The 26,539-nt window shown below is 39.2% G+C and overlaps 1 protein-coding gene across 3 annotated transcripts in view; it reads left to right on the forward strand.

Moving 5' to 3' along the window:
- Positions 1–16,547, forward strand: part of TMEM200A (transmembrane protein 200A) — a 72,936-nt gene extending 56,389 nt beyond the window's left edge. For all 3 annotated transcript variants that reach the window (XM_030853477.3, XM_030853478.3, XM_060283780.2), the window contains one exon: positions 13,592–16,547. In XM_030853477.3, coding sequence (XP_030709337.1) covers positions 13,608–15,083 — 1,476 coding nt within the window. In that variant the 5' untranslated portion in view covers positions 13,592–13,607 and the 3' untranslated portion in view covers positions 15,084–16,547. The remainder of the gene's footprint in view (positions 1–13,591) is intronic.
- Positions 16,548–26,539: the final 9,992 nt, after the last annotated feature.

Consider the following 26,539-nt stretch of genomic DNA (forward strand, 5'->3'; position numbering starts at 1 on the left):
TTCTGGGATTCATTAGTATTAAAAAGTCACCATTTGGGCTTCGCTGGTGGCGCAGTGGTTGAGAGTCCGCCTGCCGATGCAGGGGACACGGGTTCGTGCCCCGGTCCGGGAAGATCCCACATGCCGCGGAGCGGCTGGGCCCGTGAGCCATGGCCGCTGAGCCTGCGCGTCCGGAGCCTGTGCTCCGCAACGGGAGAGGCCACAACAGTGAGAGGCCCGCGTACCGCAAAAACGAAAAAAAACCCCTCAGATTGAAGTCATGTGAATTTATAGGAAAGCTCATCCTTGGCATAAACTCATCTTAAATAAGCCCAGGGTTGTTAATGCCTTGAAGAAAAGTTCAATGTAAATATACCTTCTTTAGGTTCCGATTAAGCAAGGGAAAGGCACGCATGAGGTAATCCTTGAGTGCAAGGGTGGTCTCCTTCCTGCCCCTCCATCCAGCTCCTGCCATAAGGCCCTGCCCAGACAGACCCTCCCACTGGGATGACTCATGGGTCTCTGTAGACACTGGGCTGTGCTGCACACAAAGGATGAAACAGGGTAAATGGAGGGGACAGACAGAGATTTCACTGCAGAGCATGAAAATTAAATAAAATTCCGTCTTGCTCCGTCATCTTTACGAGGAGGTAAATATAAATCAGGCTAAGTGGAAGACCCCTTTCCGGAGCCCCAGCCCAGTTTCCCCCTCATAATGAAGCTGAAGATCTCTGTCCAGACTTGGTGACTGCATGCTTTATGAGAATAATAATTTTGAAGTTGCCAGATAATCGCCACAAGAAACCCATTTGCATAATTGAATCAAAGTTGGAAGGTGAGAGTAACCAAAGGCTCTCAGCAAGGACTGAGCTCTGGGGAAAGAAATCAAGCCACACCCCCTCTGAAAGCCAGAAGGGAGTTGTGTGAATAGGTCAGGATGACCCAGGCACAGAGAAAGCTGATCAATCCTGATAAAAGATTTGCTTTACAATATACAGCATTATCCTTGAGCATGTTTTAGATTATAAATTGTTTAAAGGCAGATACCAATTCTTAATTCATGCTTTATGTTGCCTTGCACCCAGTAAATGCAAGCGTTGCCTGGGTAGGTAAGAATTGTTTCCTGTGCTTCAAGATTATGATGTACCATAAGTAAATATTTCATTCCTGAATTTCTGGTTTAGTCTGGTTAGTGATTTTTGCCATTTCCTATTTTTTTCAAGTTCTGCATTTTTGCCTCAAAGGCTACATTACACCTGTTTTTAAATTAGCAAGTCCAACGAATTACCCAAATGTCTATTGGGTTGGTCTACTTTTTAATCTTATTTGACAAGTTACAGCATCCTTTTTTTTTGCTCTGTATTTAATTAAGAGTCCCAAAATGGAAATGAAATAAAATCAGTGCACGCTCCTTGCAAAAACGTGAATAATTTGGATATGTAGAAAGTGAGCGTTCTGTTAGGTAGCCCCCGCACTCCCACTCTTCAAACATAAGCACCGTTAACAGTGAGGTTGCCTCCTGCGTTACTTCAGTGCATATTCAAACACGTCTGTATGTTTGACACCAACAGGCCTGGACTCTTATTTCTGTTGTAAAATCTCAAAAATATGATGTGAAAAATTTTCTTTATTGGTCTATATCAATCATTTTTGATATCTGCATAATATTCTATTATACAGATGCAGCACAATCTTCTGTTGATGAACCTTAGTTATTTCCAAGCTGTTGCCATTACTGTAGCACTGAATGCATGATTTTATGTGTACTTCTGCAAGTCTTTCTAAAGGATGTCTTCATAGAAGTGAAATGGGGGGTGTGGCAAGGGGAATGGACAGTTAAACTTTGGAAAGTCATTCCCAAATTAACCTCAAAAAAGTACCAATTTGTCCTCTCATTGCCAGCTTATTAGAGTTTATTTTCTTCCACTTCACCCATAAGGGGCATAATCAATCCCTCTTTTTTTCATTTGTGTCAATTAGTAAGTGAAGTTATAACTTTACTTTTGATATTGCTTTAGTTTGCATTTCTTTGCTTGCTACTGAGTTGCCCTTTTCATTTGTTAGCTGGACATTTGTATTTTTTTCTTCTGTGAATTGACTATTAATGTCTTTTGTCCATTTTTCTCTTGGATTGCTATCTCTCACAGGAAATTACCAATGAAGCAAACCATTCTAAAGTATAACTGATATTTGAAGCTGAAAATATCTTAGCCATGCTCCCCAAATACCCTACCCTTGTAGAAAGTCGTAATGTGCCTGTGTAATGTTTTTAGAAACACAGTTTTATCCCCTGTTGATGTTAGGTTAGGTCTCTCTTGAATCATTTTTACTGCCAAGCATTCTTTCCAGTCTTTTTCATATTGCTGACATTTCATACAGTCTATCATTCTTCTCAACTTTTCCCTTTTAGCTAATATATTATTTAGAGTCAGGATTTGTAGAAGATTCAGTCATCCCAGCAAACCCAGGAGGACAATTCCTGTCCTTATATAAATGTTTCTTTAAAAGAAGAGATGAAAAGAAGTAAGGACCTTTAAGGAAATATACAGGAGTTGTTCATGCTTTCAGATAGTTAATGTTTGCACTAATAATCCATAATTTTCTCCCCCAATAAGTTTCTCCATCTTGTCCTCCACTTTTCCCACCTTTCCCTCTTCCTTCTTTTCTGCCCTTTGCCCATTTTCTCTGTCGTCCTCTCCCTCAGCAGCTCTGAATCAGTTAATTTTGTCTCCTGGAATTCTAGGTAAAAAGTCTTAGTTAAAACAGGCATTGATTGGTACTTTTTCAGGGTGAAACAGTAGGCATTCCCATTCAATAGGAGCGCGGCAAGGATGTCCATGTCATTCCTGTTGTGTACTTGTTTACCTTTGCTCTCTGGGTAGTGGGGGATAGTTAGATAATAGCAATTGTAGGTTTAAAATTGGGAAAGGGGGGCTTCCCTGGTGGCACAGTGGTTGAGAGTCCGCCTGCCGATGCAGGGGTCGCGGGTTCGTGCCCCGGTCCGGGAAGATCCCACATGCCGCGGAGCGGCTGGGCCCGTGAGCCATGGCCGCTGAGCCTGTGCTCTGCAACGTTAGAGGCCACAACAGTGAGAGGCCCGGTACCGCAAAAAAAAAAAAAAAAAATGGGAAAGGGGAGGCAAAAATATATCTGGATGACATAATTATATTTCTAGAAGTAAGAGAATGAACTGAAAAGTTTTTTATTTAAGTGAGCGAGTTCAGTAAAGTAGCTTAGTACTAAATTAATGTACAAAAATCAGTAGCCTTCCTACATCCAAACAACAATCACTTGAAGATAGAAATGATACTGACAGAAAACACACCAATGAGCAATAGAAACCCAGTGACAAAATACCCAAGAAATAAAAAGTAACACAAATTAAGAAAGATCTATGTTTAAAAAAACCATAACATAAAATAAAACCTTTTAGATAAAATGCTGCTGTGGTACAACAGTGCCAAGTTTCCCTATAGTTAGGTAGAAATTTAGCATGATCCCAATAAAAATACTAACCGGATTTTTAAAAATCAAATTCTAAAGTTCGTAGGCAACATAAAATGTGTAACAATAGACAAGAAACTTTTGGCAAAGGAGAATGAGAATGGGCTAATCTTATCAGATATTCAAATATGTATTTTAATACAAATGGTAATTAAATGAGTTTGGTTCTGGCAAACTAATAGACTGATTAATGGAACAGAATGGTAAGTCTTTTTTTTTTTGAATTTTATTTTATTTATTTTTTTATACAGCAGGTTCTTATTATTTATCCATTTTATACATATTAATGTATATATGTCATTCTCTTAATATTGATCCATATGCACATGAGATTTGGCATATAGTACTGATACATGAAAGTAGTACGTAATGGAAGTAGCATTTCAAATCGAGAAAGGAGTGACTGATTACCTGTGAACAAAGTAGATCCCTATCTCAGTTCTTACACAAAAAGGAATTCCAGATACATCAGAAAATTAAAATGGAAGAGAACTGGCATATAAAATTATTAGAAGAAAACATGGGAAAATTTTTAATATAATCTAACATTGAAGAAGGTCTTTCTAATGATTATATGAGGCCATCAATCAACATACTGATAAGGTTAACCACATACAATTGGAATCTTCAGTTTGGTTAAAGATACAATGAAAAAAAGTAAAAATATAAATTGAATATGTTTGCCAGGCATATCACTACCAGAGAGCTGATTTCTTCAGTATATAAACAACTTGTATAAATCAATTGTGAAAAACCAAATGAGAAAATATTCTCCCCCCTCTCTGGAAATAGCTAGGAGAAATCCAACACTCTGCTTACCTCTGGGAAAGGGAACTAGAGAAAACAGGGGTGGGAGAGACTTCTTCACTTTGTACTGTTGGGTTTTTACCTTGAGCACAAGTAATTCCCAAATAGAGAAGATAAGAAAAACACAGACTGGCCAACAAATACTTTTTTTTAAACTGGAAGCCTAAAAATATGTTTTCCTCAATTCCCCTTGCTGCCACTAACCTGTACAAATAGGAGAAGAGAGGGAAGAAAATGAAAATAAAAATAGTTACATGCATCCCCACTGCCTCCTGTATTGTTTTTTCAATACGTTTACCAATAGTAGAGTTTCTCTAAAGGACCTGTGGCACATGTCCCCTAAATGCTAAGGGACTTCTGTATTTCCAAGCTTAATAGATTCTTTTTTAGTGTGAGCTGTGGAGTCTGGTCTTGCCATCCCTCACAAGGCCTCTCTTCATACCACTTTCTATTTTGCCTGAAAGGCAATCCTGCTCAGATTTTACTTATGGGGAAAAAATGTAAATTCTCTAGATGGACTTTGAACTATTTCCTAATGTTTTTCTAGGGTTTTAAAAATGCTATGTAGCTTAGAGCTACTAAGCTACAGTTGGAAAACTTGATAAGAAATTTGATGTACTACCGTACTGTTAGTATGGATTAAAAGATGACATGGCTCACTGCTAATTCAGATGGTGTTTTTGCTCTGGTGAGAGGTGGTTCCTTCTTTACAGTAGAGAAGAAGGTAAGACCTTTTGCATCCTTAACGGTGTTGGCACAGCTGTGTTCCATGCAAAACTGACAGACGTATACAAGATATTGGCTAGAAAGTGGAGCAACTGGGATTGAAACTTCCTACTGCCCTCCAGCTTTTTCCCTTGTCCTATAGGAATGTCAGCATGTATTTGGATTTTCCAGACATTTAAAATCACTGGAAAGGACATTACTACTTTTTAGAGTCACTTTCCAATATCGTCTTCAAAAACATGGTCACCCTACCTGTAAGTGAAGTTACGAAATATGTTCTTCTGCAGAGCAGGGATCTATATAAAAAGTCCAATTTGTGATTTTAAATACTTCAGCTCTTTATGCAGGAATATCTCAGCTAATTTCCTGCATCTTAGTAAATTTGTTACTTCTTTAGTGATAGCTTCTTTACACCAATTTCAAGTCGACTTCCTGTCAGGAAACAAAGTGAACAGGGAGTGTGACAATCCTTCTAAGGACTTGTCCAGATTTGAAGAATTGGGATCCAGGGCGGGAAGTATATTTCTACTTTGGGGAAAGAGGTTCTGATTTCTTCTGTTCCTGTGGAAAATGTCTCCCACTGGCTCTCAGCAGAGTTTTTTCTAACAGCTCATTATGGATCTGTTATTTGGCCTCCTGAAGATTTTTGTGTTCCATGGGCTTCCTGGCTTTTAGCCCTTGGAAAGAAATTGTTCCACGTCATTGTTACACAGCTCATAATTGGTTTAGGCCCATATTTTATAGTTTGTCAGGCTGGCAGGTTATGAAAGCATCAGTAACAAAAAACATATATAGATTTCCAAGTGCATTTTCCATTCCTAGCATTTCTGCATGTTTAGGAGGTACTTGACCATAAAATGATATTTTATCTTTAATGACTGGGTATCATGCTGCTAATTATCAAAAAATTCTCTATTTCCCTTTAGTTTTAGCATTCACGTGGAAGTAGAGCTATACTAAGTATTAAGAAACCATTCTCTCCATGGTAGGCCAGCAAAGGTCTTCAGAATGTACATAAAATCATAGCTTAAACTTTTTGTCACAAAATTCACATATTGTAAATTTTCACTTTATGTCACCCTTTCAGCATCTTCTCTAGTTCTCATATCCCCAACCCATATTCTTCATTTTCAGTCTGTTTTATGTCCAGGTGTCCCAATGGAAACAGAATGGTGCTTGCAGAATTCATCAGATTACTCAGGCATACGATTTAATTGCATCACTAAGTAAAAACAGCAGATGAACTGGTTTGGGTTTTTCTACCTTGTTTTTATTATTGCTATTATTTTTTGACAGAGACAAGTCTCCAAATCTCAACAAATAGAATGAATTGAAAAGAAAATCATGCTTTATTCTTTCTGTAACATATTTCCCACCTGTCTCTCTCTTACATACACTCAACTCTTCTTTGCAACCACCAAATTATTAATGCTTCTGCCACTAAAATACACGGACGCCACTCAGATAGTTTTTGACTCTAAATCCCAGGACAAACTTGCAGTCATAATTTCCTTCCCATGTACAGTGACCCATCATTAATTATTTAACTCAATATATTAAAATATATTTTTAGTTTGCCTACCTGAGCAATGAATAATAAACAATGAAGAGTTAATAGCTATTGTTTATTGAGGAATTACTGTAAAGTGTAATAGTGAACACTTTATATGCTTCATTTTATCCTCAAGAAGACCTTAAAATCAGACACAGCTGACATCACTGATGTAGACCTTAGTTCCCAGACACTGAGCTGTGCTTTGCATTTATCATTTCCTTTGCTTTACAACAACCTTATTGGTACTATCCTCGTTTTACAGATGAGGAAACTGAGGCTCCAAAGGTTGAGCCAGTTTTTCAAGGATGGCTATTAAGTGGTGTGTAGGGATTCAAGTCCCCCCAGGTCTTCTGCCCCCAGTGTACTGTATCCTCTGTATTAAAGACGGGTTTTGCCATTTTATACATGAAGGAACTGAGAGGAGAAAAGTTTAAAACAACACGCCCATGGTTGCATGGCTATCAAGTGATGGAGCAAGCGTGTGAACCCCTGTCTTTCTGATTTCAAGGCCCATGTGCAAAACCATTATGCTACACATTAAAAAATGATTTCTATTCTATTCTTATTTTTTAAACTTTAATATGATTGAGCTATCTGTCACCCATAGGCATTTTCTCTTTCAGCTCTGGTAAAGATATAGATTAGAAATCCTCCTCTAAAAGTTTAAAATGTCTCTACAGGGAAGGAAGTCCTAAAACTGTTCTAGCTTGAACAGAAAATATTTCCATCTGTCACATCTGTGGATACCACATGGGGTTTTAATATAATGCTTTTGTTTGGTTCTGAAGGCATAGATTAATTTTCACCTCCTTTTGGCAGATAGCTTCACTGTCTGACAACTTTTTAAACCTCGAGATTAGAATAAAAATTCAAAGTATACGTAAGACAATATCAAATATATTTAAAATAATAGGCACACTTCAGCTGAGAAGATGAAGAAAAACTGTAGGGCGAGGACTCTCGTGGAACAGTGAGGAACGAGAATGACCTAGAATCTGCATGGCAAACTCCTACTGATGCACCAGGTCTCCATGACTTGCTGCTGTTTCTTGGAAGCTTCCCTTGATTCCTCCAGATGGTGTGGAAGAGCATTCTCTAGTATAGCTCCATCAGAGCAATTCATTCATTCTACTTTAAACGTGTACTTTGCTTTCCCACTGGACCCCATACTCCTTGAAATCAAGGATCGGGTGTCGTTATCTTTGTGTCCCTAGTTACTAGCATATTTCAGTCATAGTCAAGCCTTCATCAAGGCAGTTCACAGTCAACAAATAAACTTGCTGAGCACTTAACTACATTCCAGGCACTGAGCGAGGCATTGGAAGATAGCATGAAAAATAATACAAAGAGGAATATCTAACCAAGAATGAACACTGGCCTGGGAGTCTGAAAACTTAAATTCCAATCCTATTCTTTCTGCTGATTCATTGTTAGATCTTAGACAACATTCCTGTTTTTAGCTGGCTAAAAGGAATGTCTGGATTCAAAGTCTTCTAAAGCTTTCAACTCTGCAAGTCTATTTACTTACCATTACCTTAGATATGAGCACGTGAATGCATTTAGAATCACATCTGGTGTATAACAGGCTCACGTGTGGTGAGAATAGTAGGTCAGTGTGGTCAGAAGAAGACTTAAGTGTACAGAAATAAACTTCCATGGGGCTGTGAATATTCAAAACTTGTATGGATTAGGGCTGTGAAAAGCGAATTCCAGAATGTGCTTAAACTTGTAAAAAGGGTAAAGGACAACAACAATAAGACTTTTAGAAGTATAATCAGAGCAAGAATAGGAGAGGATAAACCTGACAGTTAGATGTGATGGTGTAGTGTTGATATGTGATACACAGGCAGAAATCCTCCTAGTCAAGGAGAAAGAGCTTTCAGCTGAAAGGTGTACAATAAACATGGTCCAGAGGAGAGATGAGCCCCAAGGTAGACGAGTAGATGTTAAGCGTGCTTGAAAGAATGCAAGAGTCTGCGTCTGTAGTGAGAAAGGTAGCAAATGAAATTGAATTCCTACTGATGATTTCTGAGCTCTACGACGAGTGGGTACGATGGCAAAGGCCTGGAGATAGCCCAACAGGATCCTGGTTTGCACAGTGAAGAAGCAGGTGTGTTGTGTGAAATTTAAGCTGCTGATCTTTATAGCTGTTGCTAGAAAAATTGTAGCTGATTTATGAACACTGAGGATGAAAAATAGGACGATTGATATGTAGCTAAAAGTTAACCCGAACTAATTTTTTTTTGTTTTGTATTGTTAACAGAAGAATATCTGTCTTCTAGCTTGGCGTTTGACAAAATCGTGATATCTCTTTGGAGAATACGGAGACACTGAGTGTAGCTGACTCTCTCGTTAGGCTAGTTGAATGACCCCCTCAAAAAAATAGCTGCTAATCATTATATTCTTTAGGCCAGGACACATATTTTGAGCCCTATATCTACTACAATACCAGATATCAGTTTTTACTGATTACGTGAATGAATATTTACATAAATTAACAATGTCCACCTAGGAGGCGGTCTCTAGGGGAATACCACAGGGCTTTCTTCAAGTTTCAGAAGTTTGGGTGAAGCCTTGGATCCAGAGAGACTGATAAACAAAAGCTCTGTGCCCAAGTTAACAAAATGAAGTTCAGTGTAGAAAAATTCTTCACTTGGATTTTTGAGGAAATAAGGCCCGGTCCTACCCTACCCAGGATGGTAGAGTAAGGAGGGGAGTCGGGGTGGAGAGTGGTCTGTTCTGAGTCTGCACCTTCCTATGCTGAAGGTGATCTAGACAGATGTGAGCGGCCAGTGCTCACCCAAGGACGGGTCTTCACCCTCATCTACTCCCCATGAAATGGAAGTGGAAGTCAGTTGGTTCATAGTCACAGTTCTAAAGGCACAAAGCATTCTTTAGGGTCTGGTGTTCTGGCAGAAACAGGAATCAAAATAAGAAAACGGACAGGGAAAGAAGACCTCAAGCAAAAGCAAATTCAGAGCAAATTGAGAGGCCCGTCCCCGTCTCAAATTCTGTAAGAGCATACGCTCTGGAGCCACCTCTGAGCTGTGTGACCTTAGGCAAGTCACCTAAACTCTCTGAGCCTCAGTTTTCTCATCTGCAAAATAGAGATCATAATGATCATAATGATTGTGTCCACCTCCAGAATTGCTGTGAGAATAAATATGTTCTTATACCTAAAACACTTCGAGTGGTGCCTATGAGCACTGTGTGTTAGCTATTATTACGATTATTGTTATTATTAAAACTTAGAAGGATGCTATGATTTGTTACAATAAGAAAACTGTAGTGAACGGGGTCCCTATACTCCAATCCCTTCACCACCAGCAAAAAAAGAAAAGTCATAAAAGTGTAGGATGGAAGAGATGTGGCTTTGCAGCATAAATAAAGAAGTAGACTTAGCTGTTTTTGCATGTACTGAACACATTGGACCAAGCTGACATTGCACTTTGAAGATGCTGAGGCCTGTGCATTCACTGCCTCTAGGTTTTATAGTTTCACTAAGTTTCTTATTGCAAAGCTGCCTTTAGCATCCTCATGCTATTTCCCAATATCAGTCCCTCATTACGGCTTTCATCTACAAGTTGAGATTCATTTTCCTAAGATGGCAACAACTGTGTTTTGCATCTTCCTCCAACTCCACTGAGTGTGAGTGTAGCATTCAAGCATTCGGGAATGACTCTTACTCCCTCCCAAGACCTGGCCCTCCCCCTCCCTCTCTAGCCTTGCCTGGTTCCCTCCCTCAGTGCCGCGCTGGGTGCCAAAGGCTGGGCAGAGCTCTGTTCCCCAGCCTTTCTTTTTCTTGACCTTACCCGAAGTACCATTCACGTGATGTTTTTACCGTGATAAATGTTAGAATGCTCTCGCCTGCATGAGGCCTGCTGTCAAGGTCCTTCCTGATTGAAACTTGTATTCTAGGGGTTACCACCTTATGTTTTACGTAGGTGTATGAGCCCCTTCATTAGCTTGCAAGCTCTTTGAAGCAGGGACTGAGTTTGCACACTTTTGCTTTGCCAACTCAGGGTCAGCTTGGGGTCCTGAATCCCAAGAGAGGCTCACGTAGTGTTGAATTGCCTTGATTGGAATTGAGGGAGGACAGACACCCACCCTGAGCTTGCCGATCCTTGGGCGTGTTGGTGCCCCTGTCCGGCTGGCCAGGGCAGACTGGCTGAAGAAGCTGTGTGAGCCTCTGTCTCCCCCTCAGTCTCATCTCGATTTATCAACTCCTCCAGGAATCTTTCCTCCCTTCACTCACACTCTTAAACGGCCCTTGCTTTTTCTTCCTGTCTCTTCTGACTGGCTTTGCTTGCTTACAGAAGAGCGCAGTCACTCACTGCACTTTTCCACCTTCTCTCCTCATCTGTATTTCTCAAACTATTTTTTTTCTCTTCCATCCCCTTTTCCTCTATCAGCTTCAGGAATAGAAAATGGCATCACTAGCAGAAAATGTTTTCCCAAGTTGGGGAGGACTGGGAATGTGTATGGAATGGGAATTCACCGAGGCTGCTTTTAAACCAGATGCGAGTCTTTTGCCCTTGTTTTCATTCTATTCAGAAAGAGTTTAGACAAATTCTTATCCTGCCATTATGGAAATAATTGAGTTAGATGGCTCCTATGTAATCTAAGCATTTTTTTCAAGAGCTCGAAACTGTTTTTGGTTCAAGAAAACGTAGGTTGACACTAAGCTTTGTTTTAGCCAAGGTTTGGCAAAGGTTCTAAGCTACAGTATGTATACTTTGATAAATTTCACAGACTAGAGCTATGGGTTATAATATGGTTTGTTCTTCCAATATTCAACTAACTTTAATCTAACTTACAATTCCAACGAAGGCAGGATTTACTCACCAGCCAGTTCAGCTAGCTAAAACTATAGATACCATCCACGACCCTGTTATTTAAGGACAATTCAAAAATCATAAATAGAAATTCAAAGGGAGAGCTTGATTTTGCAAGACAGAATTCAATGCTATGAAGCAACCCTCTCAGAACTTTGCCAGAGACCTTGTGGGTCTTAAAATATTCTCTGTTTTCTACCAGCCAGATCTGGCCGCTTGAGAGCTATTCATCACAAATGATGACAACCATTTTACCAAGTCACAAAATGTTGCTGTTTATTTTGGTATTAAATTTGTTCAAATTTTTAACTAGGAAAGTTAGTATAGTAATATTATGATTATATAGCAAATCTCAGGAAAAGTATTACTCCCTTACTGAGCATTTTAGCAAATATCTCTTGACACTAGCTATGTGTAAGGTATTATATTAAATATTTCTGATAATAATAATGTGGATTGAACTGGATGTTTGACCACAAGAAGTGGAAAAACTAAGACATTATAATATGGTGAGTGCCATAGAACACTTGCTAAAGTGTTCCGAGGAATGAACTCGTGTAGGAGTTTGCTTAGTGAGTCAGAGAAGGCTTTACAAAGGAAGTGGAATATCAGCTTCAGTGATTAGCCAGATGATAATATGTGAAATATGTGAAAAGGGGGATCTAGACAGATGAAACATTATTAACGGAGTCTCAAAAATGGTATCGTATGGAGTACAGGCAATATGGTTGCGTTTTAGTTTTTGTAAATGAAAGAGAGCAGCTGGAGATGAAGCTAAAGGCAGTAGTTGAATTCATGGGTCTGAAATCCCAGATTAAAACTTTGGTAGGTAGTGGAGAATATTTTATCCATTCTTCCACTCTTTAAACAACTTTGGAACTGTATTTTAGGATAATTAATCTGCCCTCAGCGTGTGAGCTTGATTGTGGAGGAAGAGAAATGGAGTTTGGAAGACCAGTTGGGAAGTTATTATAATGGTCTAGTAAGAGTTCATAAGACCTGCACTAGGCTGGGAAGAGCAGGATTGGAATGAAGGGGTAGAACTGAGAGACATTCTATAGTGAACATTTCTAGGAGTTAGAACCTGATTGGAAGATGAGAGGAAGAAGGAAGGGAGGAGTTAAAGGTACCTATGGAGAGTCAAGCCTGAGAACTGAGAGCATTGAAAAAGTCAGACAAGTCAAGTAGTATGGGTGGAAGGTGAGTCCAGCTCTGTGTGCTGTGGGATGGAAGGTGAGTTCAGCTTTGCTAGAGGAGCATCAATGTACATATATATGTCCCCCAGTGGACAGCTGGAAATGTGAAATTGAAACTCAGGCTACAGTTTGAAATACAGACTTGGGACTCATTAGCTTAAAGGAAATGGTGGAAAGCGTGGGAGGGAAAATGAATACCAAGGGGGAGCATAAAGAGAAGACGGCCAAGGACAGGACACTGGAGGGAAGGTGGTCTACTCGTAGGTGAGAGAAGATGAGCCAGAATCGAAATAGTCAGTGAGGTCAGGGAAGAGGCAGAAGACTTAGTAGCATAAAAAGCTGGACAAGAGAGAGTTTCAAGAAAGGAAGGGTCAGGTAATATCCATGGAAAGAGAGAAGTGAGGAAGATGAGAATTGAGCAGGAAAAATTAAACGTGGTAGGTAAGTGTTCATTGGTGACCTTCACAAGAATGGTCTTAGAACTGTGAGTTGCTGGAATGTATTCTATTTGTAAATCTAGAGTTTGTTTGGGGCCTATTAAGTGTTCTGGATTTTTCTGTTTCTTTAAAATAACAGATAATGAAGGATGATGTGTGTGTGTGAGAGAGAGACAGAGACAGAGAGAGAGAGAGAGACAGAGATACAGAATATGTGTATCTTGTGACCAAGGAACTGTTTTATATGATAAGTGATAAAATTATTTAAGTAAAATATACCTTGAGCTCACATTTCATTAATAATAGAAACACTAATTCAGCCAAAAAAGGAAATCTCCAGAATTTTACATTAGTCAATAAACAAAACTTCTACCCAAATTAAAGCCTTATTCCTCGGCCCCATTGCATTACATGAAGCAATAACAACAATATACAGCGTTGGCCAAAACGTTCGCTCGGGTTTTTCCATAACGTCTTATATAAACAAGTGCTGAACTGCTGTGCATACCTCAGACCATACTTAAGACTGTCGTCTTTTTCTCTTCTTTTCAGCATAGAAGACTGAACTATGATAGCAACTGGTGGAGTGATAACAGGCCTGGCCGCCTTGAAGAGGCAAGACTCCGCCAGATCACAGCATCATGTCAACCTCAGCCCGTCGCCTGCCGCCCAGGAGAAGAAACCGGCCAGGCGTCGACCTCGGGCCGATGTCGTGGTTGTTCGCGGCAAAATCCGGCTTTATTCCCCATCTGGTTTCTTCCTCATTTTAGGAGTCCTTATCTCCATTGTAGGAATCGCAATGGCAGTCCTTGGATATTGGCCTCAAAAAGAACGTTTTATCGATGCTGAGACGACATTGTCAACAAACGAAACTCAGGTCATCCGGAGCCAAGGTGGTGTGGTGGTTCGCTTCTTTGAGCAGCATTTGCATTCCGATAACATGAAAATGCTTGGCCCTTTCACAATGGGGATTGGCATTTTCATTTTCATTTGTGCTAACGCCATTCTTCACGAGAACCGTGACAAAGAAACAAAAGTCATACACATGAGGGATATCTATTCCACAGTCATCGACATCCACACGCTAAGAATCAAGGAGCAAAAGCATATGAATGGCATCTACCCTGGTCTAATGGGGGAAACGGAAGTAAAACAGAATGGGAACTCCTGTGCCTCGAGACTGGCAGCAAATACCATTGCTTCTTTTTCAGGTTTTAGGAGCAGTTTTCGGATGGACAGCTCTGTGGAGGAGGACGAGCTGGTGAGAAATGAAAGTAAGAGTTTTGGACATCTTATGCCACCTTTGCTCTCTGACAGCTCTAACTCTGTTTGTGGCCTCTATCCACCTCCTTCCCAGACAACTGATGATAAGACCAGTGGCCCTAAGAAATGTGAAACCAAGTCAATTGTGTCATCGTCCATCAGTACTTTTACATTGCCCGTGATCAAACTTAATAATTGCGTTATTGATGAGCCCAGTATAGATAACATCACTGAGGATGCTGACAACCTCAAAAGTAGGTCGAGGAATTTGTCAATGGACTCCCTTATGGTCCCTTTGCCCAATACCAGTCAGTCCTTCCAGCCAGTCAGTATGATGCTCCCAAGGAATAATTCCGTTGGGGAGTCACTGTCAAGTCAGTACAAGTCCTCTGTGGCCCTTGGACCTGGGGCTGGACAGCTCTTGTCTCCTGGGGATGCTAGAAGACAGTTTGGGTCCAACACATCCTTGCATTTGCTCTCGTCACACTCGAAATCCTTAGACTTAGACCGGGGTCACTCCACCTTAACCGTTCAGGCAGAACAACGGAAACATCCAAGTTGGCCTCGGTTGGATCGAAGCAACAGCAAAGGATACATGAAACTAGAGAACAAAGAGGACCCGATGGAGAGGCTGCTTGTACCCCAGGCTGCAGTCAAGAAAGACTTTACCAATAAGGAGAAGCTTCTTATGATTTCAAGGTCTCACAACAATTTGAGTTTCGAACATGATGAGTTTTTGAGTAACAACTTGAAGCGGGGAACTTCTGAAACAAGGTTTTAATGTTGAAAAAAGATCTTATTTTACAAGGCTATATATTCTAAACCTATTTTCACCAGTGTTCCCTTGTTAAAGCCTTGGATATAAGCCTTTTTAACCAAATGGTTTGTAGTGTATTAGACCTGGCTGCTTAATTCTGTAATGGAGATGGTTATATGTTTGGATTACTTAGGATTGCAGTACTCTATATTACTGCATATGAATTAATTCTTTTCCGTTCCCTTGAGCGCATGGGTTCTTTCATTAATATGAATACAAAATACTTCCATCCAAATTAAAGTTCCTATTCTTTACTTTAAAGTTCTTTCACGGATGGTCATATTCATGGAGCAAAGTGTCCAGTTTAGAAGAGGCAGGGTACCAAAGTGTAGACTAGAAGTGCCAAATTCAATGCCAATCTTAGGTGTCATTTTCTGAAGATTTGCTTTTATATAGGATTGGTTAAATTATTTAAAAGGAAAAAGATCTAGCTTCTGTGCAAGCTAAATAATGTGAATCGGGTAAATTGGCTTAGTACTGAGTAGCTAATTGACAAGAATTGGTTGAGTTTGGTTGTGACTAGTACCCTGAGCTCTAGGTAGGCAGTATTTTTTTCAACATCAGTTCTATTTTAGTGATATTTTATTAAGAAACCATGTATTCAAGAGCCATGGCTGAGAATGCCAGATATTCTTAGGGGTAAATATCAAAATGCTCAGCTATAACTTTAGATATTCAGAATCAAAATTTCTTTGCAACTGACTTGAAAAATGAATGAACCAATTTAGTGTTTAGAAGTGCTATCTTGAAATAATTACATATATGAAGAAAAGATTGACTAATGAATAAAAATACATGCTAGTTAATGCTAACTAGTCTCAGTACCTTTTCCTAGCCGTCTCTCTTATCATCTAAGATCCACTCACTCCCACATCCTTGTTTTCCCCCAATATCTTTTAGATCCTGTTATTTGGAAGATAATCAGCTAACCTTGACATTTCTTTTATCTTTGCATATCACTAAGTTGGTGGTTGAAGAAAATTTAGTCCTTGATACATTGCCTTGACATTTACCTTATGCTAGAAAGCCGTATGGTAACTCTGAAGACTTTCTTATGGTGTAATAGATATTTTGGATTGTGGTTCTCAGTTATTGAAGATAATAAATATTAAAATGCATTTTCCATCAGAAAATTTTCATGTTTTCCATTAAGGTAACCTAATTTTACAAAATTGTTTGACGGAACACTCAGGAAATTTTACAAGTTTTTCCCAATGCATACACATTTCTGAACATCAGTATTGCAGTTGTTGTGGAAGAGGAGAAGGAAGATATCTTTGTATTTGTAGCTCCCCACAACTCCACCTTGTATTAGCATCACGAGCTTCCTTGGACTGAGGCACAGTATTACTTGTTAGAACATCAAGCCTGTGTATTGTAATGGAGTGGGCTTAATACTTTACAATAAAGCATTTAATAAACCTCCAGTCTTAATACTAGTGTGTGTTCTTCATACATTTCTATTATTTTTTGAATAAAATACATTTCTGTTCAAAGTACCATTTTTCAAACTTTCAGATACGTTGTACTGAAGGGGCTTGATACCCTAGCGTCTGCATTGGGTGCTCTGGCTTTTTTCTTTTGCTTCTATTAGGTTAAAGAGCTAGGTCCATCCACCTGTTGTATTGAGCTATTTTCATATTTTGTTATTTGGACGTGATGGTTAATTTTATGTGTCAAGTTGACTGGGCTAAGGGATGTCCAGATTTCTAGGTGTGTCTGTTAGGGTGTCTCCCGAAGAGACTAGCATTTCAGTTGGTAGATAATTGCCCTCGCCGATGCAGGTGGATCTAATCCAATCCACTGAAGGCCTGAACAGGACAAAAAGGCAGAGGAAGGATGAATTCCCTCCCTCTACTTGAGCTGGGGCATCCACTTTCTCCTGCCCTAGGACATCAGTGCTCCTGGTCTTCAGGCCTTTGGACTCAGACTGGGACTTATGCCATTGGCTCCCTTGGTTTTTTGGTCTTTGAGTTTGGGCTAGAACTACCACTTGCTTTCCTGGGCCTCTCTAGCTTGCAGGCAGATGGCAGAGAGTAGGATTTCTTGGCTCCAGAGCCAATCCTTCAAAATAAATATATGTGTGTGTGTATATATATATAAATGTCTATCTACCTATCTATCTATCTATCATCTATCTATCTATCTATCTATCTATCTATCTATCTATCGATCTGTCTATCTATCTGATCTTCTATTCGTTTAGTTTCTCTGGAGAACGCTAATACACTTAGGATGATTTTCACTTAAAATTTCATTGACTTTCAGGAAGATAACCAGATACATAGCATCTAGCAAATGTCAGTGATACTCCCAGATCTGAAAACAATGGCTCACAACACCCCTGATGTGACAAATGACTAAAGCCATATAATTTGTTCAGCTCACCCCTGAAAGAGCTCTAGCAATTTGAAGAGGATTAAACAGCATGGGTCTTGGAAGATTTGAATAAAGGAATTGGGAGCTCAAAGCAGAGATTTCTGTTCAGCCTCCACTCCATCAAAAAGCCTGAGTTTTTACTTACCAGACAAACCAAGTTTATTAAACAATAAATAATTTTCTTATTTTAAATTAATCAAAGACATGTTGCTAAGTAAAATTTTAGACGCACATGAAATAGCTGATGTCGCCGTATTGACTTGATGTAATTCCACCCCAAAGCAATGGAGCCTGGAATTTTAGTTAGACTCTATTTTGTGCATTTCCCTTAGGCTTTTATAAATATTGCAGATTACTTATAAACTCCATTTCTTCCTCTGGGAAACCCCAGGAATCTGGACCATGAACTAGCTGCCTCTAGTCCAAAGAGTTTCTAAGGCCTGTGGCCTATCCGGGGTATATTAGTTTGCTCAGGCTACCATACAAAATACCACAGATTGGGTGGCTTAAACAATAGAAATTTATTTTCTCCAGGTCTGAAATGCAAGATCAAGGTATTTGGCTTGTCCTGAGGCCTGTCTTCTTGGCTTGCAGAAGCTACTCTCTCACTGTGTGTCTCTGGTGTATCTTTGCCTTATGACCACACCAGTCATGCTGGATTCAGGCCCTACCCTAGAGGCCTTATTTCACCTTAATTACCTTTTAAAAGGCCCTATCTCCAAATAGGGTTACATTCTGAGGTACGGGGGTTAGGATTTAAACAACGAATTTGGGGTTGTGCCCATCACATGAGGTGTGCCCTTGAGAAGCAGGAAAGCTGCGTGTTCTTAGCCTGGATTAGGTGACAAGAGCACAGTATGCCCCCAATGGCTTTGCCACCCTCGCTGTGTAGCCTTGAATAAATCACTTCATCTCTGCATTTCAATTAATTCAATTTCAATTAATTTCTTAATTTCAAGCCTTCATTCCTCAAGTGGGAAACGAGACGGGTAAGAACATAAATTTTAAAGTCCTTTCTAACTCTAAAAGTCCCGGGTTCCTGGTGCCTTGGGATGAAGAGCCATTGCTATAGATTAAATGGTTTGATGCTCACAGGGGATCCAGGATGTGCCTGCGTGGGCCCATAGCGAACACTCAACATATGTGAGCTATTACTGTCTGAAAGTGTCACCTAAGAGTTCTTCAAGCTTCACACTGCCCCCACCCTACCCCCCAAGTATACCCCCTGTGGTAGGGTGAATAAAAGTCCTCTAAAAGTGTCCATGTCCCATATGGCAAAATGGACTTGCAACTCTAAGTTAAAGATCTTAAAGTGGGGGAGATTATCCTGGATTATTCAGGTGGGCCCAGTGTAATCACAAAGGTCCTTGTAAGAAGGAAGCAGAGGAGACGATGATGTGACCCAAGCAGCTAGAGAATGGAAGGCCAAGATCCTGGCTTTAAAGATGGAGGGAGGAGCCATGAGCCGAGAAGTACAAGGAAGGAAGCTCTAGAAGCTGGTGAAACCAAGGAAGTGGATTCTGCCCTCAGCGCCTCTCTAGGAACCAGCCCTGCTGGTTGACCTTGACTTTAGCGCAGTGAAAATGATTTTGGACTTGCGGCCTCTGGAATTGTAAGAGAAGAAATACATGTCGTTTTAATCCACTATCTTTGTGTAATTTGTTACAGCAGCCATAATGAACTAATGTTTTCCCCCAGTCCAGATGAACTGCTTCAGACCCATGAGCCAGTATTCAGCAGACTCATAAGCAGGGTCAAAGGTGTCTATACTAGGTGATGGCAGGTGGCCCAAAGCAGAATGTATGGTCAATTTTAGATTTATGTTAACACTGATAATCTTAATGTAAGTATAATCATTTAAACAAAAGTGGTAGCGCTTTTTTGAAGCAGGAAGTACTGATTTTTATACATAATAAAAAATAGAAAACCCTATAGTTGGCTTAGAAGTAACCATCGATTATAAAAGCTTTCAGGCTCAAATTAGTGTTTCCATCTACATAATTTTAGAAGAAACAGTGGTAATCAGTAAAAATCATTAAAAAAAAACCCATTTTTAGCACAATTTTGTATCAAAGTGGATATTACGCCAGCATTTAACAATTTACTAGATGAAGATAAGTTTTTAGCTACTTGTTTTAGCAGTTCAAATTTAACCCTTTTTAATCATTACAGGAACACACCATGAATAACTAAAAGAAGTAAAATAGGTTCTTAAAAAAATCCGCCAGTTTACCAAAATTTTACTTATAGCATTTTAAATATTAAAACGTTGACCTGCCCGGTGGTATATATTCAACTGCTATGGTATTTAGATTGTTCAAAGATCTTAATCATTTGTTCCCTAAGTAGGAACCGTAAGAGCCATACACAGATTATTCTGTCTCTTACTTTCAATGAATTGCCCTGTTACCCTTCCCCCACCTTATATGGAATCCTGTTTTAGACCTTATGTCAATAATAGGGTACATAAACTTGATATAGGATCCCCATTGGATGAGTTAAGTGCTTTGTGACCTGAATTCAGACTGAAGTAATTCAGGTGGTTTCTCTCTATATGCTCTTTCTCCCAGGACGATGGCACCAGGGAAAAAAGGCCCACTTCACTGAAGCGCCTTTTACTCAATAGCTGATGTCACCTTGAAATAGTCATTTAAAAATCAAAGAATGAAATACTGCCATTTGCAGCAACATGGATGAACCTAGAGAATATCATACTAAGTGAAGTAAGTCAGAGAAAGGCAAATGTTATATGATATCACTTATATGTGAAATCTATTAATTCATTTACAAAAGAGAAACAGACACACAGACATAGAAAACAAACTTATGGTTACCAAAGGGGAAGGCGGGGAGGACAAATTAGGGCTTTGGGATTAACAGATACTACTATATATAAAATAAACAAGGACCTACTGTATAGCACTGGGAACTATATTCAGTATCTTGTAATAAGCTATAATAGAAAAGAATCTGAAAAAATACGTATATATCTGAATCACTTTGCTGTACACCTGAAACTAACACAATATTGTAAATGAACTATACTTCAATTTAAAAAAATTTTTTTAATAATAAAAATCATGTCTGCTCAAGAATAGGGCTCATTAACATGACAGAATTAGGTCACTCAACCTTTATATGTTCATATAAGTCAATTCCTATTCTTGAAACACATTTCTGGTAAACTTATTTACATTTATGTTTGTTATTTGCTGACAGTATAAGAAAAGAGAAAATAAGTCATAAAGAAGATATAGGAAATCTCTGCACATAGGATCTTGTCATTCTCACTTCAGTTTGGCTATCCTCATAGTCTTAAACTTTATATATACTCTTTCTATTGTTTCCCTCTGCTACTGGTTGATCCAGCCCTTGTTTTATACCAGAAATGATTAAGAAAATTACTTTTATTTCTGTCTCTTCCCTTATTAATTCACCATTTAATAGTTTGAGACTTCTAATAATTCTCTAGTTCTTCCTCATCACTGAAGAGTATAGACTGTGTCTCCAGGACGATGTGTACTCTACAAGTTAAATGCAGAGATTTTGTTGGCAGGGCAATGGTTTACAATCTAGGCAAGGCCACAGCATTTGTGGTACAAATGATAGAATACTTGCTAATAGAAACATGCCAATCTGGAATCAAGAAGCAATAAGGACATGTGAGCTGACACACAGTGGAACACACAAGGTCATGGCAGAGGCAAGACTTGAATCCAGGACTGTTGATTCCCAGTATCACCATCAATTAAAACCAAACCAAACTTTAAAAAAAAACATTTTTAAAAAACATACATTCAAAATCCAATGAATAGATTTTGGGTTTATTAGGACTGGTAAAGAGAAAAGTATCTAAAATTTCGGGCAGAAAATGTAATTTGAATGCTTCATCACATCATAGAAGTGCGTGTGAGGTCATGGGGTGATATACTAGGGGCTGACGTTAGAGAAGGCACAGAGTTTGGAACAAGAATTTTCAATACTTATTTTATAGCTTGATTTCCTGTGTTTGATTTATTAACTATGCAACTCTGCCATGAAAATTATGCCAGTATGCCCTTCTGAGCCATTATATTATCTTTGAACAAGATCTATGGAACTAAAATGAGTCATTTGCACCCGTATCCAATAAACCACATGTACTAGAAGGAAGGCAGGAAGACAAGGGGGAGGGAAGGAAGAAGTGTGGGATTTGGGGGCTAGAGAGAGAAGAGAATGCCATATGGTTTTTCTGTTTTGTTTTGTTTTGTTTTTCTGCTTATTGAAAACTCATGCCCAGCAAAAGGCATTCCATTTACACTTTATTTTGGAATAAAACCAAGCTTATAATTTTTTTTTTTTTTTTGCAGTACGCAGGCCTCTCACTGTTGTGGCCTCTCCTGTTGCGGAGCACAGGCTCCGGACGCGGAGGCTCAGCGGCTATGGCTCACGGGCCCAGCCGCTCCGCGGCATGTGGGATCTTCCCGGACCGGGGCACGAACCCGTGTCCCCTGCATTTTTCCCTAAAGCATTTCCAAATTCCAAATGTGTTACCTTGTGTTATCAGTTACAATGTTAATAATCTGAGAAGTCACATAAACTTTCCAGCCAGTTAGTTGAAGAGCTAAGGAAATGTCTTTCAAAGGCTCTTGCATTTTATGAGTTCGCTATTATAGTCTATTACTATGTCAGGGCATTAAGAGGGCATATGAGCAAAAAGTATGGAAGACATTTAGAACCTGGATCATATTCAATATAGGCTATAAATAATTGTCCTGTAAAGTGTAGCATGCTCCTTATCATTTAACAGAGAGGAAAAAAATATTATCTTATGAAGTAATCTAAGTGAAATATATTCACTTTGCTGTGTGAATACCACATTGTATTTTATATTGGCTAAGAAAATATTCAGCAGCTTACAAAATAAATTTAATGTAAAACATTCTTTTCTTACTCTAGAGTTCTGGCAATGATATACACTAAGAAATTTGGACACAAATTTATTGTATATTTATAAAATTATACCAAAAGGGTCTAGTCCTACAAGTATAGCCTGCTCTCAAGTATTTAATTATTTAGTGTTTAATCTGTGGATTATTCACACTCTTCTCTTTCAACTTTTAAAATTTATTTGTATATTTTATAATTTACTTTCATTAACACAATGTTATGGTTATGTTCTCTTTGGGTGATGGGTTAAAGGAGAGGTAACATTGAGTACTGACCATTCTGCAACATAATAACACTGCCATGGGTTCACAGTGGAAGCAAAGGAAGAAAATCTGAGAAGGTGCTACAGTGGGGTATTCAAATTATGTATTTCATATTTGTTATTTTTGTTCTTTCACTTCTGTTGCCACAGTCTACCAAGAGTTGACTCTTGGTCAGAATGGAGGTTATTGTCAATTCAGGTATGTCATTGAATTATTTGTATGTTGGAAAGTTCAGGAAATTCTGGAACTGATTTAAACAAATTCTTTGTAGACTCTTTTCTCAATATTTCTATTCTTCTAGACTTCAGACTTTATTCATCAAGATGCATCAGTCTTGCACAATGCTGGTACATACTGGGCTCCCAGTGGAGACTGAGAGAATTAATTTACTTTTTGTTCATGGTGAAAAATATAGGCTGTATTTCATTGCCCTACACTTATGGATAGGTCAGTTCCCAAAAGACCCTATGATAAGAAAGGGAGAATGTATGTGGCTGGTTATAAAATTTTAAGTTTTACTAGAATATAAGGCATGGACTGGCCTATAAACCAACTGCTGGAAGATAAAGAAGGAACTAATGCAGTGGTACTCTTGGTATTTTGATCCTAGAATGAATAAGGAAAGTAATCTCAAAAGCTGTGTATATCTTTTTAAAAACATGGAACATATCAATAGAAAACTATTTTTGTAATGCAAAAGCAATTCAGTACCTGTAGAGTTGGTCAATGGCCTTCCTGAAACATTAACTTTGTATTATCTTTGTGTCCCATATACCTGCCTTTTAACTTTAATGCCCAAGCCCTATTTGAAATAAAGCAGTTATTTCCATTTCATCAATGAAACAGTTACCCAGGTATACATAATGTTTCAATTTCATGAATTTATCTGTCAAAATGATCATCTGCGGTTAGTGTTTCTAGAGAGTCGGAGGTTACAATCCATTTACCAAGGTCTTGTGATTGGTATAGCACATCTTCCTCATTCTCCAGTCTCCCAGGAATTCCAACACTACCTGAGCATGCAAATTACCTTCATTTCATAGATGTAAACCTGAAATAGAAACTTGCTCTTACTGAAATTTTATACCTATGAGCTAACAGCAGATACCAGAAGAGAGGGAAAATAGAAATTTAAGATGTAAATAACCAGTCTTCCAAGTTAAGTGAGAAGGAATCCAGATGTTATTCATTTTATTAAATAAAGAAATAGATTTTTTAAAAGACTCTTAAGAATCTTATACACATTCATGAGATGCTGTTGACGGCATTGGGAACCAGCTATGAGAGCTGCCCTATCCTTAACACCCTGAAGGAACATCAAAAAGAAGGTAATGCTTTCTGGAAAGAAACAACTTGAGGTAGACTCTGAAGGATTTGTATGAATCAAGTAAATAGTTCAAGGGCAATCTTTTGGAGGGAAATACCTCCAAGGTTAAGACCCAGAACCAGGGAGAAGTAAAGCCTGCAAGACACGTGGCCTGTCTGGAGCACTGAGTTTAAAATGGAGAGAACAGAAGGTAAGTTGCAAAGGAACACGGAGTTCACATTCACAATAACTTCAAAAGCCAGGCCAGGAACTGGTTCCTAGACTCATGGTAAGACCTCCTAAGCATAAGAGGAATACATCAAGGGAGGTTTTCTAGAAGTACATGCTTAATGGTGATCTGCAGAGTGGTTTGGGAAATATTGGAAGGAAGGAAAGAGTAGTTAGGACCTGGATCAAGGTAGTAGCAAGGAAAATGGGGAAATATTGATTCTCAGTCATTGTCTTACTAATTTACCAGCTTCATTTGTCTGTTTTTCTCTCCCTCATCTTTGGTTTCTTGGACAACATATCCTCCTGACTTTTTTTCCTGCTTTGCTAGTCCCTTCTTCTCAGTCTCCATGGCTGGTCTTTCCCTTTCTTCACTAACATTGGAGTGTTCTAGGGCTCATTCCTTGGTTCTCCTCTCTTCTGGATCTACCCTCACTCACTTGGTGATCAGATGGCTTTTAAAAACATCTCATGCCCATGACTCCCAAACTCTCCCTTTTATTCAGACTCTTGTCTTTTCCACTTGGCTGTCTACTAGACAAATGAAAGTTGACATATCAAAATTGAACTCCCATCTTCCTCTAAACCTGGTCTATCTGTAGTCTTCCCCTTCTCAGTTGATGGTGACTCCCTCATTCCATTTGCTTAGCCCCAAAACCTTACCATCATCATTGATTCTAGTTTCTATTTCATTACACACACCCAATATTTCAGCAAATGCTGTGGGCTCTGCCCTCAACATATATAATCCAAACATTTCTTACCCACCTCCACTGTTTACTTCATCATCTTATCTCATCTGGAATTCTGAAATACCCACATAACTAGTCTTCCTACTTCCATCCTGGAGTGTAGTCTATTCTCAACATGGCAGCTGGATTAGTCATATCACTTGTCTTCTCATGCCCTGCCGTGGCTTCCCAGCCCTGGCAGGACCTACATAATCTGTCCCTTGTTACACCTCCAGCCTCATCTATTACTACCTGCCTCACTCAGCTCCACCCACTCACTTTCTTTCCTGATCATTGAACAGAACAAGCATTTGCCCGTCTCAAGGCTTTCCACGGTGTGTGCCTTTTGCCTAGAATGCTATTCCTTCAATATCTGCGCCTGCCAGAAATCAAGTGGCATGACGTGCCTGGGGCTTCCTTGAGCCACTTCTTCATTTTGGAGCCTGAGATAAGTATTTATGGTTTACTCTTTTCTCATGCTCTCTTTCTTCCCCTGTCCCCACTAGGCATAGCTTGAATTCGCATCTGAGTCCTGACTCATTTGGACAATGGATGCTGATTCCTACCAGAGCCGTCTTCCACATCTCTCTCTCCTGCTCTTCTTGCCAGTTACTATATTCCCTGTTTATTTAGTCTCTCATTCGTGTCTAGGTTTTTCCTTTTGATTTGACACCCCAAGCTACTGCTTCACCTTTGCTTTCAGGACTTTCTTCAACTATTATTCATATATTTAAAATTATTTGCATGGCATTACTGGTTATGGAAACAATCTTCAGTCATTATTTTTAAAAAACACACACATTCCAACAAAATGGAACTGTAGAACTAAGAAAGTGAAATATCTCCCATGATTGCATTCTCGGATAGCCACGGTAACAATCACTTTCAGAGAGCCCAGGGTGCACTAGGCATTGTGTTAAGTGCTGTAAAAACAAAGCAAATTAAGACATTTCCTGTCCTTCAAGGAGTTTACAAGCTCAAATAACCAAGTTCTCCTTTACTGCATGGGAATAGCCACTGTGCTATGACCTTTAGCTCACACCTTGCTCTGGACACTACCAGATGGTATCTACCACCCACTCTGTAGATACCCGTGCTAGCCCTGCAGATACACAGAACCACCTGCTGACAGCAAGAGGGACGAGGAGGTGGAAACAATGGGCTTAGAGTGAAGAGGCTGGATGAGGCCAGGAAGACCAAAGGCAAACAGTTTTGAAAAGACTGTTTCTGAGATGATCCAGAAACTGAAAAATTATTGTCAAGTCACCTATACTTGAATGGCTTTGAGTATATTCTAAGTTTCTTTCTTTCTCAGTGACAGATCTTCTCAGAACTTTAAAAATCATTATTTTAAAAAAAGTCCCTTAAGCCGAAACAAAGTCTTCTCAAAACAGAAACAGACTCACAGACTTAGAGAACGAACTTATGGTAGGGAGTTTGGGATTGACACGTGTGCACTGCTATGCTTAGAGTGGATAACCAACAAGGACCTACCACTGTATGGCACAGGGAACCCTGCTCGATATTATATAACAACCTAAATGGGAGGAGAATTTGAAAAAGAATAGTTACATGTATATGTAT

The sequence above is a fragment of the Globicephala melas genome, chromosome 14 (genome assembly GCF_963455315.2).
Source record: "Globicephala melas chromosome 14, mGloMel1.2, whole genome shotgun sequence".
In the NCBI taxonomy this organism is placed as follows: domain Eukaryota; kingdom Metazoa; phylum Chordata; class Mammalia; order Artiodactyla; family Delphinidae; genus Globicephala; species Globicephala melas.